This window comes from Ascaphus truei, chromosome 6 (genome assembly GCF_040206685.1).
Source record: "Ascaphus truei isolate aAscTru1 chromosome 6, aAscTru1.hap1, whole genome shotgun sequence".
Lineage (NCBI taxonomy): Eukaryota > Metazoa > Chordata > Amphibia > Anura > Ascaphidae > Ascaphus > Ascaphus truei.
Window position 1 is genome coordinate 139,516,882 of NC_134488.1, and position 18,354 is coordinate 139,535,235.

The following is an 18,354-nucleotide window of genomic DNA, read 5'->3' on the forward strand; positions in this document are numbered from 1 at the left end:
CCTCTCGTTTTCAGTGAATGTTATGAGGACAAATACATGGTTACAAATACAAAGTTACACTACGTGAATATATACACATACATACATACATGTAGAAGTATCAGTACCGTGTTAGCCGAGCTTCAATAATCAAAAAGTAAATAGATGATACCGTTCTGTGGCTAACGAAATGCTTTTATTTGTGCGAGCTTTCGAGATACACTGATCTCTTCTTCCGGGGATGTTACAATGAATGAAGCAAGCAAAAGCTATACTATAAACAGTGTCTATTGGAATGTTATCTGTGCTGGTCCTTCCCCCGGTGTGGATGTGTTTTATGGCTGGAGGTGTCAAAAGGTTCCTGAATGCAAGTGATGAAAAAGTGTGTATGTGTATCAGTGTGAATAACATGAATGGAGAGCCCACAGTATATACAGTGCTTTACAAAAGGTGTGTGTGGAGTGGGAGCGGATATAAATGGTGTGGGTGGGTGTGGAAATGTGAGAGATAGTAGCAGAACTAAAAGTTTGTGTGGATACTATGTGGTCCCTATTGGTGTATAGGGATGGAAAAACAAGGAGTATAAGTATGTGTGAGAGACAGCTGTGTGTGCATACATATAGCACAGTATGTACAGACATGGCCTATAGCGCTCATGGGAAGAGAGTTCACTTGTGTCAGTAATGACTCATAAAATTTCGATCTCTGTTTAGGCCACTGCTAAGTTTCCCGAACAGTTGCATACATTTGTATTCATGCAACCGTCTCTCTTTCGGTGTTTTAAGATTACCTTTGGGTATGGCAACCATCAGATCGTTCATCTTATGGCCAGAGTCAGAGAAATGTTCGCCAACAGGACTGTCTCTTGTTCCGTGTGTGATGCTGTGGCGGTGCAGGTTCATTCTCTTGTTTAGCCCCTGCCCTGCCTCACCTATGTAGTATCAGCCCCCTGGGCATTTCATGCACATGATGAGGTACACGATATTGCTGGAGGAACAGGTGAACCTTCCTCTGATTTTGTATTCCCGATTCCTGTGTAGTATTTGTATTGTGTCCGCTGTGTAGAGCATTGCGCAGGTTTTGCATCTTGGGTCCTGGCATGGTTTTGTCCCGCATTCAGTTGTACTGCTGAATACTTTACTCCTCACCATAATATTCTTGAGATTATGGGGTTGTCTGTATGATAATAAGGGTGCTTCAGGGAAGACCTGTTGCAGTCTTGTATCTTCCTGGAGGATGGGTTGTAGTTTCCTGGCAATCTTGCGTAGGGCTCCTAGGTGTGGGTTATATGTGACCACCAAAGGTACCCTGTCGCTTGTCTCCTTCTGTTTGTATTCAAGGAGATCAATTCTTGGTATTCTGGTGACTTTGTGAATTTGCTGGTCTACAATTCTGTGGTTGTACCCATGGTTTATAAAGTCTGATCTCAAGGCTTTAATCCGCTGGTCTCTGTCTGCTGTGTCGGAGCATATCCGGTTGTATCGTATGGCTTGACTGTAGGTGGTTGCATGTTTGGTGTGTGTCGGGTGGAAGCTATTGTCCCTCAAATAGCTGGCTCTGTCTGTAGGTTTGCGGTATACAGAAGTCTGTAGTTGGTTGTTCTTTATAGTAATGGTGGTGTCTAGGAAATGTACTTCATCCGGAGAATGGGTGAGTTTGAGGTTGATGGTCGGGTGGAACGTATTGAAGTTGTCATAGAACTGTAGGAGGTCCTGTTCGCCAGAGGTCCAAATCAGGAGGATGTCATCGATGTTGCGAAGGTATGTAAGGGGTTTCAAGTGACAGGTGGACAGAAAGTCACTTTCCAGTTTTGCGCAGAACAGATTGGCATACTGTGGCGCCATCCGAGTACCCATAGCGGTCCCGGTTGTCTGGAGGTATGTGTCATTTCCAAATGTGAAGTAGTTATGGGTCAGAATAAATTCGATGCATTTAGTCACTGTCTCTGTGAGTGGCTCCTGCGGTCCCAGAAAGTATCTGCAGGCTGAAATCCCATCCTCGTGGGGGATGTTTGTATAAAGTGACTCTACATCCATAGATGCTAGTAGTGTTCCTGTTGGGAGTGGGCCAATGGCATTCAGTTTGTTTAGCAGGTCGGTGGTATCCTGGATATAGCTGGGTGTGTTCCTGACAAGTGGTTTTAGAATGCCCTCCGCCCAGCCAGAAATATTCTCGGTAAGTGTGCCAGATCCAGAGATAATAGGGCGCCCAGGGTTACCCTCTTTGTGAATTTTAGGGAGCATGTAGAATGTACCAGGTTTTGGGTTAGCTGGTATCAGTTCCAGAATTTGTTCTCTTGTGCGGATCGGGAGTGTTTTAATTATCCTGTTGAGTTCTCGCATGTATTTTTTAGTTGGATGTATGCACACACAGCTGTCTCTCACACATACTTATACTCCTTGTTTTTCCATCCCTATACACCAATAGGGACCACATACTGTAGTATCCACACACACTTTTAGTTATGCTACTAACTCTCACATTTCCACACCCACACCATTTATATCCGCTCCCACTCAACACACACACACCTTTTGTAAAGCACTGTATATACTGTGGGCTCTCCATTCATGTTATTCACACTGATACAAATACACACTCTTTCATCACTTGCATTCAGGAACCTTTTGACACCTCCAGCCATAAAACACATCAACACCGGGGGAAGGACCAGCACAGATAACATTCCAATAGACACTGTTTATAGTATAGCTTTTGCTTGCTTCATTCATTGTAACATCGCCGGAAGAAGAGATCACTGTATCTCGAAAGCTCGCACAAATAAAGTCATTTCGTTAGCCACAGAACGGTATCATCTATTTATTTTTTGATTATATATATATATTTATACATACATATATATATTTATACATACATACATTTATATATATATACACACACACACACACCTTGACAAATCACTCAAAAATCTACTCACCACCTGTCCCCGCCCCATGCCCCACTTTAAAAAAATGTGTGACTAGTCTGGGTGGGTTACTGACTGGGTGGCTGACTGACTGACTGGGTGGGTGGGTGACTGACTGACTGGGTGGGTGACTGACTGACTGGGTCAGTGAGTGAGTGACTGCCTGGGTCAGTGAGTGAGTGACTGCCTGGGAGCATTTAGCTCCCCCAAAGCCTGTCTCTCTCCTCTCCCCCCCCCCAGTCTCTCGCTTTGCTCTTTCCCCTCTCCAGCCTGTCTCTCTTTCTCCCCCCCCCCCTGCATTTCCATTCACACCCCTTGCATATCGCCCGCCCCTCGGGGCCTAAACGGGAGGCCACAGCAAGAGCGGAGCGAGGCGTCTGCTGCAGGGAGGGAATAAATCTGGGACCCAGCAGCCGGACATGGCTCTGGTGGCGCCGGGACCTGACGACCACAGCCTCCCACACTGGCATTGCAGGGGGTGGTGTGTGTGTCCCCTTCCCACGGTACCTGATTGGGCCCGGCACACCGCAGCCTCCCGGGATAGTGGCCCCAGCTCTGCAGGGGGTGGTGTGTATGCGCGGTTCCTGCTCAGTCCCCACTTCCTCTATCTCCGCTTAGTACACACTGCCACAGTGCGCAGCCTCGCCCCCCGGCACCCGCAACACTCCTAGTGGCTCTCGGATCACGACCCTCCCCTCACACGCTCCAATAGAATGAGGATCAAAAAGAGGGGCTTCACATTGCTTGTGTGTCGCGCGCTGCCTCCTTGCCAACGCTCGTTAGTCGCGCAGCCATTTGGAGATTATTAGTGAAGCTGGAGTAGTTGGAGGAGGAAGAAAATGCCACCGTAGCACCCCGTCAAAAACAACTTACCAGGGGGTTCAAAGTGGTCGCCCCGGGCGACAAGGCGATCGCATTTGTCGAGGACTGTATATATATCACCCTTATGGTGGAAGGTGTAGAAATTATTAACAAATTAAAATATCTGTCTATTCCCCCAGGCCCTTGAGGTGCTGCAGGGGTTCCTCCTAGACAAGAAACCCATTGAAGATGCCATAATGCAGGCGGATAATACCCTGACACAGAAAGAAAAGGAGATAGCAGGTGAGAGGAGGAGCTGAGAGAGCTGGGTGTGGGGGAGATACAGGGAGCAGTGTAAGAACGCTGGGTGTGGGGGAGATGCAGGGAGCAGTGTAAGAGCGCTGGGTGTGGGGGAGATGCAGGGAGCAGTGTAAGAGCACTGGGTGTGGGGGAGATGAAGGAAGCAGTGTGAGAACGCTGGGTGTGGGGGAGATGCAGGGAGCAGTGTAAGAGCGCTGGGTGTGGGGGAGATGCAGGGAGCAGTGTGAGAACGCTGGGTGTGGGGGAGATGCAGGGAGCAGTGTGAGAGCGCTGGGTGTGCGGGAGATACAGGGAGCAGTGTAAGAGAGCTGGGTGTGGGGGAGATGCAGGGAGCAGTGTGAGAGCGCTGGGTGTGGGGGAGATGCAGGGAGCAGTGTGAGAGCGCTGGGTGTGGGGGTGATGCAGGAAGCCGTGTGAGAGCGCTGGGTGTGGGGGAGATGCAGGGAGCAGTGTGAGAGCGCTGGGTGTGGGGGAGAGATGCAGGGAGCAGTGAGAGCGCTGGGTGTGGGGGAGATACAGGGAGCAGTGTAAGAGCGCTGGGTGTGGGGGAGATGAAGGAAGCAGTGTGAGAGCGCTGGGTGTGAGGGAGATGCAGAGAGCAGTGTGAGAACGCTGGGTGTGGGGGAGAGATGCAGGGAGCAGTGAGAGCGCTGGGTGTGGGGGAGATACAGGGAGCAGTGTAAGAGCGCTGGGTGTGGAGGAGATGCAGGGAGCAGTGTAAGAGCGCTGGGTGTGGGGGAGATGCAGGGAGCAGTGTGAGAGTGCTGGGTGGGGGGGAGATGCAGGGAGCAGTGTAAGAGCGCTGGGTGTGGGGGAGATGCAGGGAGCAGTGTGAGAGCGCTGGGTGTGAGGGAGATGCAGAGAGCAGTGTGAGAGTGCTGGGTGGGGGGGAGATGCAGGGAGCAGTGTAAGAGCGCTGGGTGTGGGGGAGATGCAGGGAGCAGTGTGAGAGCGCTGGGTGTGCGGGAGATACAGGGAGCAGTGTAAGAGAGCTGGGTGTGGGGGAGATGCAGGGAGCAGTGTAAGAGCGCTGGGTGTGGGGGAGATGCAGGGAGCAGTGTGAGAGCGCTGGGTTTGGGGCAGATGCAGGGAGCAGTGTAAGAGCGCTAGGTTTGGGGGAGATACAGGGAGCAGTGTGACAGCGCTGGGTGTGGGAGAGATACAGGGAGCAGTGTCAGAGCGCTGGTAGTGGGGGAGATGCAGGGAGCAGTGTAAGAGTACTGGGTGTGGGGGAGATACAGGGAGCAGTGTGAGAGCGCTGGGTTTGGAGCAGCTGCAGGGAGCAGTGTAAGAGCGCTGGGTGTGGGGGAGATGCAGAGAGCAGTGTGAGAGCGCTGGGTTTGGAGCAGCTGCAGGGAGCAGTGTAAGAGCGCTGGGTGTGGGGGAGATGTACTGTAGGGAGCAGTGTAAGAGCGTTGGGTGTGGGGGAGATGCAGGGAGTAGTGTAAGAGCGCTTGGTGTGGGGGAGATGCAGGGAGCAGTGTAAGAGCGCTGGGTGTGGGAAAGATACAGGGAGCACTGAAAGAGCTCTTGGTGTGGGGGTGATGCAGGAAGCCGTGTGAGAGCGCTGGGTGTGGGGGAGATGCAGGGAGCAGTGTAAGAGCGCTAGGTTTGGGGGATATACAGGGAGCAGTGTGACAGCGCTGGGTGTGGGGGAGATACAGGGAGCAGTGTCAGAGCGCTGGTAGTGGGGGAGATGCATGGAGCAGTGTAAGAGTACTGGGTGTGGGGGAGATACAGGGAGCAGTGTGAGAGCGCTGGGTTTGGAGCAGCTGCAGGGAGCAGTGTAAGAGCGCTGGGTGTGGGGGAGATGCAGAGAGCAGTGTGAGAGCGCTGGGTTTGGAGCAGCTGCAGGGAGCAGTGTAAGAGCACTGGGTGTGGGGGAGATGTAGGGAGCAGTGTAAGAGCGTTGGGTGTGGGGGAGATGCAGGGAGTAGTGTAAGAGCGCTTGGTGTGGGGGAGATGCAGGGAGCAGTGTAAGAGCGCTGGGTGTGGGAAAGATACAGGGAGCACTGAAAGAGCTCTTGGTGTGGGGGTGATGCAGGGAGCAGTGTAAGAGCGCTGGGTGTGGGGGAGATGTAGGGAGCAGTGTAAGAGCGTTGGGTGTGGGGGAGATGCAGGGAGTAGTGTAAGAGCGCTTGGTGTGGGGGAGATGCAGGGAGCAGTGTGAGAGTGCTGGGTGTGGGGGAGATGCAGGGAGTAGTGTCAGAGCGCTGGGTGTGGAGGAGATGCAGGGGGCAGTGTAAGAGCGCTGGGTGTGGGGGAGATGCAGGGTGCAGTGTAAGAGCGCTGGGTGTGGGGGAGATGCAGGGAGCAGTGTAAGAGCGTTGGGTGTGGGGGAGATGCAGGGAGCAGTGCGAGCGCGCTGGGTGTGGGGGAGATGCAGGGAGCAGTTTAAGAGCGCTGGGTGCGGGGGAGATGCAGGGAGCAGTGTGAGAGCGCTGGGTGTGGGGGAGATGCAGGGAGCAGTGTAAGAGCGCTGGGTATGTGGGAGATACAGGGAGGAGTGTAAGAGCGCTGGGTGTGGGGGAGATGCAGGGAGTAGTGTAAGAGCGCTGGGTATGTGGGAGATACAGGGAGCAGTGTAAGAGCGCTGGGTGTGGGGGAGATGCAGGGAGCAGTGTGAGAGCGCTGGGTGTGGGGGAGATGCAGGGAGCAGTGTAAGAGCGCTGGGTATGTGGGAGATACAGGGAGGAGTGTAAGAGCGCTGGGTGTGGGGGAGATGCAGGGAGTAGTGTAAGAGCGCTGGGTATGTGGGAGATACAGGGAGCAGTGTAAGACGCTGGGTGTGGGGGAGATGCAGGGAGCAGTGTGAGAGCGCTGGTTGTGGGGGAGATGCAGGGAGCAGTGTAAGAGCGCTGGGTATGTGGGAGATACAGGGAGGAGTGTAAGAGCGCTGGGTGTGGGGGAGATGCAGGGAGTAGTGTAAGAGCGCTGGGTATGTGGGAGATACAGGGAGCAGTGTAAGAGCGCTGGGTGTGGGGGAGATGCAGGGAGCAGTGTGAGAGCGCTGGGTGTGGGGGAGATGCAGGGAGCAGTGTAAGAGCGCTGGGTGTGGGGGAGATACAGGGAGCAGTGTAAGAGCGCTGGGTATGTGGGAGATGCAGGGAGTAGTGTAAGAGCGCTGGGTGTGGGGGAGATGCAGGGAGCAGTGTAAGAGCGCTGGGTGTGGGGGAGATGCAGGGAGCAGTGTAAGGCGCTGGGTGTGGCGGAGTACGTTCCAAATTTATATAAACTCCCTCCCCAGAGCAGCGATCCCAGGCTGAGGCCGCAGAGAGGGACAGACAGATCCTGCAGGAGAATAACGGACGTCTGGAGCAGCTCATGGAAGATGAGAAGAGAAGTTATGAGCAGCATGAGAAGATGCTGAGCGAGAAGATGGAAGAGGAAAGACGCCGAATGATAAGAGAGAATGACTGGCTGATTGAACAGAAACTGAAGGTAAAGTATACCAGAGACACACACAGGAATCCTGTTAGAAAGATATAGGATAGCGCTGACTGTAATGCTTAATTTAATTAAACAATTCCTAAATCTGTTCCTTTCCTGCGCACCATAATCTGAGTGTCTGACATGTAACCACTTGCAGCTTCATAAAGCAGGTCCAGTGACTGAGATCAAAGTGATAAGACCTACTGAATGAAACAGACGTGTTTAAGCGTTTCCTCTGCTTCGCCATCTCTTCTAATCTGTTTCATGTTCCTGGGAATCCACCTCATTAAGTGGAAACTCTGACTGAGGTGCTCATTTGCATGTCACTACCCAGAATCCTTCTCTGCAGCCGCACCTCTGTGTGACATGTGACAGTGGGGAGAATAATGCAGGTTTGTGTAACTGAACTGTGGGAAACATGCAAACACACTCTGGGGGTTTTATCTCTGCTAAAAAAAGAGAGAGACTCAGAAGTAAAGGAAACTAAATCTGAGAGGCAGGGAGAGCACTCAATGCCATAAAAGGTCCATATGCAGTCATTATGTGACAAGACGTCCCAAGGGAGATATATTCACAGGGACTCCCTGTCCTTCAGAGCTTACAATCTAAATGCATGTACATAAGTCTCTGTTACCCCCGTGTGCTGACGTTACCATTTATCTGCTTGGGTTCTTATTATTTAAATTAGGAGGAATTATTATTTAGACTATTATCGACAAACCTACAACACGTGTTTATTGCAAACATCTCATACTTTGCGGGGTTGTTGCATTTTATGCAAATGAGCAAAAATGTTTAAATATAAACCCAAGGATATAATAGTGTCAGAGATATTCTCCGCTGTAACAGAAGCTGGTTTTATGTTACACGCTTGTGTTACACGGCTGACACTGTAACTTAATAGGAGAAACAAGTTGAAACTGCCCCTGTCCCACACCCAGAGGCACATTCATCCAGTATCGGTAGGGGTATAACACACGTTACGGGGTTAACGCCTATTCAAGTCAATGAAAGTTGACACCCGAACTGGTGCAATAACCAGTACCGACACTTAATGATTGTGCCCCAAGTCTCGTGCTTTTCTATGTAACGGAGATTCATACAGATGCAGCCACCGGTATCCGATGACTTGCCTGGGAAATACTGGGGCTCTCTCCCAGTAACACTGCTACATTTCTGTGAGATTCTGCAGCCAGAATCCCATCGCATTAACACATCGGGGTCCCTGCCGTCCCATTCAGTTTGGTGGGATACAGGCGGCTGCATCTTTACATGTCCCCCTATGTACGATAAAAGAATAGCAACTCACATGGGCAACAAAAGGATAAGGTGAGAGTGAGGAGAGATGGGGATCCCATTGGGGTTATTACAGGGTGATAGTAAAGGGTAAGGTGAGAGTGAGGAGAGAGGGGGTCCCATTGGGGTGATTACAGGGTGATAGTAAAGGATAAGGTGAGAGTGAGGAGAGAGGGGGTCCCATTGGGGTGATTACAGGGTGATAGTAAAGGATAGGCTGAGAGTGAGGAGAGAGGGGGATCCCATTGGGGTGATTACAGGGTGATAGTAAAGTGTAAGCTGAGAGTGAGGAGAGAGGGGGATCCCATTGGGGTTATTACAGGGTGATAGTAAAGGATAAGGTGAGAGTGAGGAGAGAGGGGATCCCATTGGGGTTATTACAGGCTGATAGTAAAGGGTAAGGTGAGAGTGAGGACAGAGGGGGATCCCATTGGGGTTATTACAGGGTGATAGTAAAGGATAAGGTGGGAGTGAGGACAGAGGGGGTCCCATTGGGGTTATTACAGGGTGATAGTAAAGGATAGGGTGAGAGTGAGGACAGAGGGGATCCCATTGGGGTTATTACAGGGTGATAGTAAAGGATAAGGTGAGAGTGAGGACAGAGGGGATCCCATTGGGGTTATTACAGGGTGATAGTAAAGGATAAGGTGAGAGTGAGGACAGAGGGGATCCCATTGGGGTTATTACAGGGTGATAGTAAAGGATAGGGTGAGAGTGAGGAGAGAGGGGGATCCCATTGGGGTTATTACAGGGTGATAGCAAAGGATAGGGTGAGAGTGAGGAGAGAGGGGGATCCCATTGGGGTTATTACAGGGTGATAGCAAAGGATAAGGTGAGAGTGAGGAGAGAGGGGGATCCCATTGGGGTTATTTCAGGGCGATAGTAAAGGATAGAGTGAGAGTGAGGAGAGAGGGGGAACCCATTGGGGTTATTACAGGGTGATAGTAAAGGAACCAAGAGTTTAATTTCCATCATTTTAAACATTTCCTGGGAACGTTTGCAAAGCGACAAATGACACATTCCCAGGAGTCCTGTTTCTCCAGCTATACAGTATGCGGCGTCTTTATCTAAATCCCCCATTCTTCTGTACTGGGGCCATGCTGAGCTCACTTCTCTCTCTGGCTCCTGTTTGATTCTCTCACTGTTTGTTTTCAGGAACATAAAGCCTCACTGATCGCAGGATTCAAACAGAGGACTGACGTTCTGGAAAGGGAGATTCAAGGTCTACGTAACCAAAAGGGCAGAGATGATAAAAGACAGATATCGAAATTACCGGTCGGTCCAATTCAAAACCGGACACCTGGCAACTCTAATGGCAAAGTGCAGTTATGCATGTCCAGCGGATCAGCGCTGCCACACGTTAGAGAATAAGTGTCAGTGTATGTAATAGTTTGCATACATTCTACCCATATGTAACTGTTAGAGGATTGTTATGTTATGAAGCTTGTATGAACCTTTTCCTTCCCCGCTGTCTGTGAGTTCCTCTGTAACAGAATAAAAGACAATGCACAGGTTCAGCTCACAGGTTGCGAGTTACTTTGAAGGTTGGATCTGTGCCGGGCAGCTCAGTATTTAATCTTCTAGCTGATGAAAGGTACAACCTGAGTTGTGCTTTAAGAGAATACAAAAAACAAAACTGTGAGCAGTTGATTGGATGGTCTGATAGCCTGAAATAAGACATGGTTCCTTATTGGTTAATGTAGGAACCAGGGGAGGTATATTAGTGCCTCTCTGAGTGTCTATGGCCAAGCCCTGATGAAGTGTCATGTGACACGAAACATGTTGGTGATGTCATAATGCAGCGACGCACGTCCGTGAAGACGGTCAGTTTGTGTAGCTGGTGGAGCCCTACCTGCCACGAGGAGCCCAAAGGGGAATTCTAGGGCCTAAGGTCTGTTTTTTCTATAACATCCTGCATTCCTAGCACCTCTCCTTCCCTGTCACTATCTAGGGTTGTGCCTTTGGGTGTTTACATCCATTAACCCTGTGTGGCTAGGGCTCGTGCATAATTTATTTGTGTCAATTTTGACAAGGTTATTATTAAATTACTGTATTATGTGTATTTTTTGTATGATGAAAGATTGTTCATGATAAAAATATATGTATTGATTTTGGTTTCTTCTGGTTTCATTTTCATGCGCTCCTATTTTTGTTTTTTTGTATTGCTGATTATGCCCCGCTGATCACGGGAGATTGGGAGCTGCGGGGTGACACCGGGTAGCCGTGAGAGGGGGATCGTTTGGAGAGACAGCGCGCTCAATACAAATTTTGTGCTTTAGGAGAATACCTGGCAGCTGTGTGCAGAGTACCAGATTGTGTTGCATTGCTGTGTGTTCCCTGTGCTGTATCTGCTATCCATCGGGGCTGGGATCTGCCAGTCTGGCAGTGCCATGTATACATGGAGTTTCTCTCGCTCCTTTCGCTGCTGAATAAAACCTGTATTAGTGGAACCCTCCTGCCTCCGCTTCTCTTCTCCACCACCTCCTACTTTGGGTTCTACTGAGGAACATCATAAAAGAAGAGAAACAACCAACCTGCTGGACTCAACATAACCCGCACCTCTGGAACGCCCTTCCCCTCAATACCCGACTAGCACCCTCTCTAGCTACATTTAAGACTCACCTTAGAACACACTGCTTAACGAAGCATATGAGTAGCACCGTGGCTGATACTATACACCTCATACATTAACCGTGGCCCCCTGCAGACGCACTTACCAGAACGCCATAAAACTATCTCTGTACATTTCTCCTACTTAGGAATTACCAGTTAGATTGTAAGCTCTTCGGGGCAGGGACTCCTTTTCCTAAATGTCACTTTTATGTCCGAAGCACTTTTCCCCTTTATGTGTTACTAGCTGAGAGACCCGGCGTTGCCCGGGATGTAAATGCGTAATAGGTAGTATTATTTATAAATCGTGGAACAATAGGTGACTGTTTGTTGTAAAGGTTGGATAATAATATTGAAAAGAAAGATGGAAGAAAATGTAATACGATGTTGTATAAAAATGGTTTATTGTAACCACACCACAGTACAATGTATATTTTGGTGCCATAAGTGATGTAAAAATGTGAGGCGTGTGTCCTGCTAGGGTGTGAGGCGGCGGGTGGCGCATGGGTTGTGAGTGCTGTCTGCGAGTGGGGGTCCTGCTAGGGTGTGAGGCGGCGGGTGGTGCGTGGGTTGTGAGTGCTGTCTGTGAGTGTGGGTCCTGCTAGGGTGTGAGGCGGCGGGTGGCGCGTGGGTTGTGAGTGCTGTCTGTGAGTGGGGGTCCTGCTAGGGTGTGAGGCGGCGGGTGCCGCGTGGGTTGTGAGTGCTGTCTGTGAGTGGGGGTCCTGCTAGGGTGTGAGGCGGTGGGTCAGTGATGTCGGTGCGTAGGGGCGGGAGGCAGCAGGTGTGTGTGGCGGCAGGTATGTGTCGAGTGTGGCGGGTGTCTGTTGAGTGCGTGCAGCGGCTGTGAGGCGGTGGGTGAAAGGCAGAGGCGCCCGGAGTAAGGGCGGGTGAAAGGCAGAGGCGGGGGTGGGGAGGCGGTAAGGCGGGCAGGAAGGCGAAGGGCGGCGGGAAGAGGAGGAGGGGGGGCAAGGGGTGGAGGAGGGGGGCAAGGGTTAGAGGAGGGGGGAAGGGTTAGAGGAGGGGGGGGAAGGGTTAGAGGAGCGGGGGGGGGGAAGGGTTAGAGGAGGGGGGGGAAGGGTTAGAGGAGGGGGGGGAAGGGTTAAAGGAGGGGGGGGAAGGGGTGGAAGTGTGGAGGTGGAGGGGAGGGGGGTGCAGGGTGGAGGGGAGGGGAGGGGGGGGTGGAGGGGAGCGGAGGGGGGGGAAAGGGGAGTGGAGGGGGGGGAAAGGGGAGCGGAGGGGGGGGGAAAGGGGAGCGGAGGGGGGGGGGAAGGGGAGCGGAGGGGGGGGAAAGGGGAGCGGAGGGGGGGGAAAGGGGAGCGGAGGGGGGGGAAAGGGGAGCGGAGGGGGGGGAAAGGGGAGCGGAGGGGGGGAAAGGGGAGCGGAGGGGGGGTGGAAAGGGGAGCGGAGGGGGGGGGGAAGGGGAGCGGAGGGGGGGGGGGAAGGGGAGCGGAGGGGGGGGGAAGGGGAGCGGAGGGGGGGGAAAGGGGAGCGGAGGGGGGGAAAGGGGAGCGGAGGGGGGGAAAGGGGAGCGGAGGGGGGGGGTGGAAAGGGGAGCGGAGGGGGGGGGAAGGTGAGCGGAGGGGGGGGGAAGGGGAGCGGAGGGGGGGGAAGGGGAGCGGAGGGGGGGGGGAAGGGGAGCGGAGGGTGGGGGAAGGGGAGCGGAGGGGGGGAAGGGGAGCGGAGGGGGGGAAGGGGAGCGGAGGGGGGGTAAGGGGAGCGGAGGGGGGGGTAAGGGGAGCGGGGGGGTAAGGGGAGCGGGGGGGGGTAAGGGGAGCGGGGGGGGGAAGGGGAGGGGGGGAAGGGGAGCAGGGGGGGGAAAGGGGAGAAGTGGTGGGAAGGGGGAGGTGGTGGGAAGGGGGCAAAGGGGGGAGGTGGTGGGAAGGGGGAGAAGGGGGGAGGTGGTGGGAAGGGGGAGAAGGGGGGATGTGGTGGGAAGGGGGGGAGGTGGTGGGAAGGGGGGGAGGTGGTGGGAAGGGGGAGGAGGTGGTGGGAAGGGTGAGGAGGTGGGAAGGGGGAGAAAGGGTGAGGCGGTGGGAAGGGGAAGGGGAGGCGGTGGGAAGGGGGGGGGAGGCGGTGGGAAGGGGGGGGGAGGCGGTGGGAAGGGGGGGGAGGCGGTGGGAAGGGGGGGGAGGCGGTGGGAAGGGGGGGGAGGCGGTGGGAAGGGGGGGGAGGCGGTGGGAAGGGGGGGGAGGCGGTGGGAAGGGGGGGGAGGCGGTGGGAAGGGGGAGGGGAGGCGGTAGGAAGGGGGGGGAGGCGGTGGGAAGGGGGGGGAGGCGGTGGTTAGGGGGGGGGAGGCGGTGGGAAGGGGGGAGGGAGGCGGTGGGAAGGGGGGGGGAGGCGGTGGGAAGGGGAGGGGAGGCGGTGGGAAGGGGGGAGGGGAGGCGGTGGGAAGGGGGAGGGGAGGCGGTGGGAAGGGGGGAGGGGAGGCGTCGGGAAGGGGGAGGGGAGGCGGTGGGAAGGGGGAGGGGAGGCGGTGGGAAGGGGGGAGGGGAGGCGGTGGGAAGGGGGGAGGGGAGGCGGTGGGAAGGGGGGAGGGGAGGCAGTGGGAAGGGGGAGGGGAGGCGGTGGGAAGGGGGAGGGGAGGCGGTGGGAAGGGGGAGGGGAGGCGGTGGGAAGGGGGAGGGGAGGCGGTGGGAAGGGGGGCAGTGGACAGGAAGGGGGGAAGGGGGGAAGTGGACAGGAAGGGGGGCAGTGGACAGGAAGGGGGCAGTGGACAGGAAGGGGGGGCAGTGGACAGGAAGGGGGGGCAGTGGACAGGAAGGGGGGGCAGTGGACAGGAGGGGGGGCAGTGGACAGGAGGGGGGGGCAGTGGACAGGAGGGGGGGGCAGTGGACAGGAGGGGGGGCAGTGGACAGGAGGGGGGGCAGTGGACAGGAGGGGGGGGCAGTGGACAGGAGGGGGGGGCAGTGGACAGGAGGGGGGGGGCAGTGGACAGGAGGGGGGGGGCAGTGGACAGGAGGGGGGGGCAGTGGACAGGAGGGGGGGGAAGTGGACAGGAGGGGGGGGCAGTGGACAGGAGGGGGGGGGCAGTGGACAGGAGGGGGGGGGGCAGTGGACAGGAGGGGGGGGGCAGTGGACAGGAGGGGGGCGGGGGGCAGTGGACAGGAGGGGGGCGGGGGGCAGTGGACAGGAGGGGGGCGGGGGGCAGTGGACAGGAGGGGGCAGTGGACAGGAGGGGGGCAGTGGACAGGAGGGGGCAGTGGACAGAGGGGGGGCAGTGGACAGGAGGGGGGCGGGGGGCAGTGGACAGGAGAGGGGGGGCAGTGGACAGGAGAGGGGGGCAGTGGACAGGAGAGGGGGGCAGTGGACAGGAGAGGGGGGGCAGTGGACAGGAGAGGGGGGGCAGTGGACAGGAGAGGGGGGGCAGTGGACAGGAGGGGGGGGCTGTGGACAGGAGGGGGGGCTGTGGACAGGAGGGGGGGGGCTGTGGACAGGAGGGGGGGCTGTGGACAGGAGGGGGGGGCAGTGGACAGGAGGGGGGGGGGCAGTGGACAGGAGGGGGGGCAGTGGACAGGAGGGGGGGCAGTGGACAGGAGGGGGTGGCAGTGGACAGGAGGGGGGGGCAGTGGACAGGAGTGGGGGGGCAGTGGACAGGAGGGGGGGGCAGTGGACAGGAGGGGGGGGCAGTGGACAGGAGAGGGGGGGCAGTGGACAGGAGAGGGGGGGCAGTGGACAGGAGGGGGGGCAGTGGACAGGAGGGGGGGCAGTGGACAGGAGGGGGGGGCAGTGGACAGGAGGGGGGGGCAGTGGACAGGAGGGGGGCAGTGTCACACACACACACACACACACACACACACACACACACACACACACACACACACGTCTCAGTCCCGTGATGCGCCCTTTCTCAGTTCTGTGCGGCGGCGGCGGCGCCGCAGGTGGGGGGAGGTGGGGGAGCAACACACGCGACACCTACCTGTACTTCCGGCCGCCGCCATCTTCTCACTCGGCGCCGCGAGGAGGAAGGGGGTCCGCCATCTTACGCGCCGCGTGGCAGCCTGTTCCCACGCCGGGGAGGGAATGGAGCGGGAGGGAATGGAGCGGGAGGGTGGTGAGTGGAGCGGGAGGGAGTGGAGCGGGAGGGAGTGGAGCGGGAGGGAATGGAGCGCGAGGGAGGAAGGGGGTCCGCCATCTTAGGCGCCGCGTGGCAGCCTGCCTGTTCCCCCGCCGGGGAGGGAATGGAGCGGGAGGGAGTGGTGTGTAGCGGGAGGGAGTGGTGTGTAGCGGGAGCTACACTGTGTGAGGTAGCGGGATAGGGGGAGGGACATTGGTGGCATGGTGTAGCGGGGTAGGGGGCCTCGCGGTCTGGTTGCGGTAGGGAGATGTGTGAGGTGCATGAGATGTGAGGCGTGCTGTGCGGTTCGCGGGAGCTACACTGTGTGAGCTAGCGGGATAGGGGGAGGGACATCGTTGCCATGGTGTGTGAGTGGAGGCCGCGGCCTCGCGGTCCGGTTGCGGGAGGGAGATGTGTGGCGTGGAGGGGAGGGGGGTTTGAAGAGGCAGTCTGCAGTGTTTGGTGTTGTGTGAATGTGTGTGTGTGCTGTGTTTGTGCGTTGTGTGTAGATTCTGTACCTGATTCGGCAGTCTGTGGTAGCAGACGTGAAGGTTTTGATAGCTGTGAAGCGTGGCCCCAGAGCAGACGTGAAGGTTTTGATAGCTGTGAAGCGTGGCCCCAGAGCAGACGTGAAGGTTTTGATAGCTGTGAAGCGTGGCCCAGAGCAGGTTGAGGATTAGAGGATTAGGTGTTGCAAAAGCAAAGCGTGAGGGGTGGGACAGTGTGGAAGTATTAGGGCATTGGTGTTGGACGCAGGCCAATGAGAGGTGTGCGGGGGCGGGCATTGGACGCAGGCCAATGAGAGTCAGTGAGGGGTGGGACGCAGGCCAATGAGAGGTGTGCGGGGGCGGGCATTGGACGCAGGCCAATGAGAGTCAGTGAGGGGTGGGACGCAGGCCAATGAGAGGTGTGCGGGGGCGGGCATTGGACGCAGGCCAATGAGAGTCAGTGAGGGGTGGGACAGTGTGGCATTGGTGTTGGACGTAGGCCAATGAGAGGTGTGCGGGGGCGGGCATGGCCTGAGCCGGAGTGACAGGCCCAAGGTCCAATGCGATTGACCCTTGGGACGCAGACATACAGTGATTTCACAAATATATAGTAGATTTGTATTATTTGTTATATGATTGTCACGTGTTTTACTGCTGTGAAGTGCTATGTACATTAATGGCGCTGTATACAGTAAATAAAGATAGATATACATACAGATGAACAACAGAGAGTCAGAGATTGGGGCAGGGAGAAAGAGAGATGAGGCTCAGAGAGACAGATAAAGAGGCACTTGGTCTTTAAGCTGCGATAGCGCCGGTCTGGTGGAGCCATGAAGGTGAGAAGCAGAACTTTCTAGGGGATATGCAACTTGATGGGAAGCCGGGGGGGAGCGGGGGGGGGGATTTAAGGAGGAAAAGAGCATAAATAGTTCTTGGAAAAAAAATGAAATGATTCTTGTTGGAGAATTGTGGACAGAATAGAAAGGAGAAAGTTGCTGGGCTGGGAGGCCTGTTAGCAGCAAGTTATAATAACCCAGATGGGCTAGAATAAGGGCATGCATTAGAGTTTAAGTGGAAGACTGATAGAGGAAGGGGCAAAGTACTCTGGCCGGGGGAAGGGAGGACCCTCATTCGAAGGTACACTGAAAAGGGCGGTGAAGTGTTACAGGTGCATGATGACATGGGGCGTAGCTGTAGCTCCATCTTCTCCACCATATTCTCCACCACTACACAAACATTTCTGCTCTAATAGTTACATTAGTTTTTAACTGTACCGAACTAAGAATAAAATCTCCTGCACAATACACAGTGTCATTAGATTTGATATGTCTACATATATCATAGTCAAATTTGAGTGCCTAGACTTGGGTAATCTAAACAAACAACATTTTCCCACATTCTATCGCTCTGATCTTTCATTTGTTATAAATATATGTACGCCTCTTCTGAATAGATATACGGTACTATATTGAAAAATCTATCTAACGATAACTTACTGTATGTAAAACCATTGCCAGTTCAGGTCTTCTATATAAATGAGATGAAAGGGAAGGGGGGTGGACCAGGCGCTTCTACAGGAATAAATACAATAATAAAGTGATCCAATAATAAAGTGAACTGTGTCAATGTTAATCTCAACGATATCTCAATACTAATGTGAAATACTTCAGTGTAAACCCATCACCTTGAAAACAAAACAAGAACAAGGTGACAATAAGTGATCCTGGGAGGACCGGAGACAAGGAAGACTGGTAGTGCTTAGCTGTAAAGATCGTAGAAGCTACTTCCGCCCGCAGTTGGAGAACAAACTGGAAGTGACGCACGCGGATGTGAATGCGGCGTATAGCGGTGAACAGCGGTGTGGGGACTCGATCAGTGAGGCGTGCAACAATCCAGCTGGTGTCCTAACAGTTCTCTCCAATGTTCTCTTGATTATTCACAAATGTGAGTGCAAATTTACATATATCCATGGCCTCATTGAAATGTTATTCTCTCTTTCCAATACAAACGCCTCTCTCCTGGCCCACGCCCAACATCACCATATACCCTGGATTACTCAAAAGCCTTGCACTATCTACTAAATGTTGGTGGAGAACCCTGAAAACCAGCATACCAACCACCGCACACTCAAATGGCAAACATCATAAAGTAACAACTTGCAAACAACTACTCAAATTTCTACTCATAATATTAATCTCTTTAGCAGGTGATATTGAATCTAACCAAGGCCCTCCCACTTCAACTCTGTCCCACACCCCTGAGAATACCCCTTCAAATTCCAATAAGGGCTATCTGTAGCCCATATAAATATCCGGAGTCTACTGCCCAAACTGGATGAACTAAGGGCATGGTGCCTTGTGCATAAACCCAAAGCCATCGTTCTTACAGAAACATGGCTAACCCTAAAACCCCTGATGCAAATATCGCCATTCAGGGATACACCATTT

General features: G+C 54.4%; 2 protein-coding genes across 3 annotated transcripts in view; one reads left to right on the top strand and one right to left on the bottom strand.

Moving 5' to 3' along the window:
- The window catches only part of LOC142497985 (guanylate-binding protein 1-like), a 53,169-nt gene extending 41,292 nt beyond the window's left edge, over positions 1-11,877 (top strand). Inside the window, exons 8-10 of one of the 2 annotated variants that reach the window (XM_075606485.1) lie at positions 3,907-4,009; positions 7,275-7,468; positions 9,911-11,877. In XM_075606485.1, coding sequence (XP_075462600.1) covers positions 3,907-4,009; positions 7,275-7,468; positions 9,911-10,126 — 513 coding nt within the window. In that variant the 3' untranslated portion in view covers positions 10,127-11,877. The remainder of the gene's footprint in view (positions 1-3,906; positions 4,010-7,274; positions 7,469-9,910) is intronic. The other variant, XM_075606484.1, reaches the window with a different exon arrangement.
- Positions 1-18,354, bottom strand: part of LOC142497992 (guanylate-binding protein 1-like) — an 851,842-nt gene that overhangs the window by 320,336 nt on the left and 513,152 nt on the right. The window lies entirely within an intron of this gene.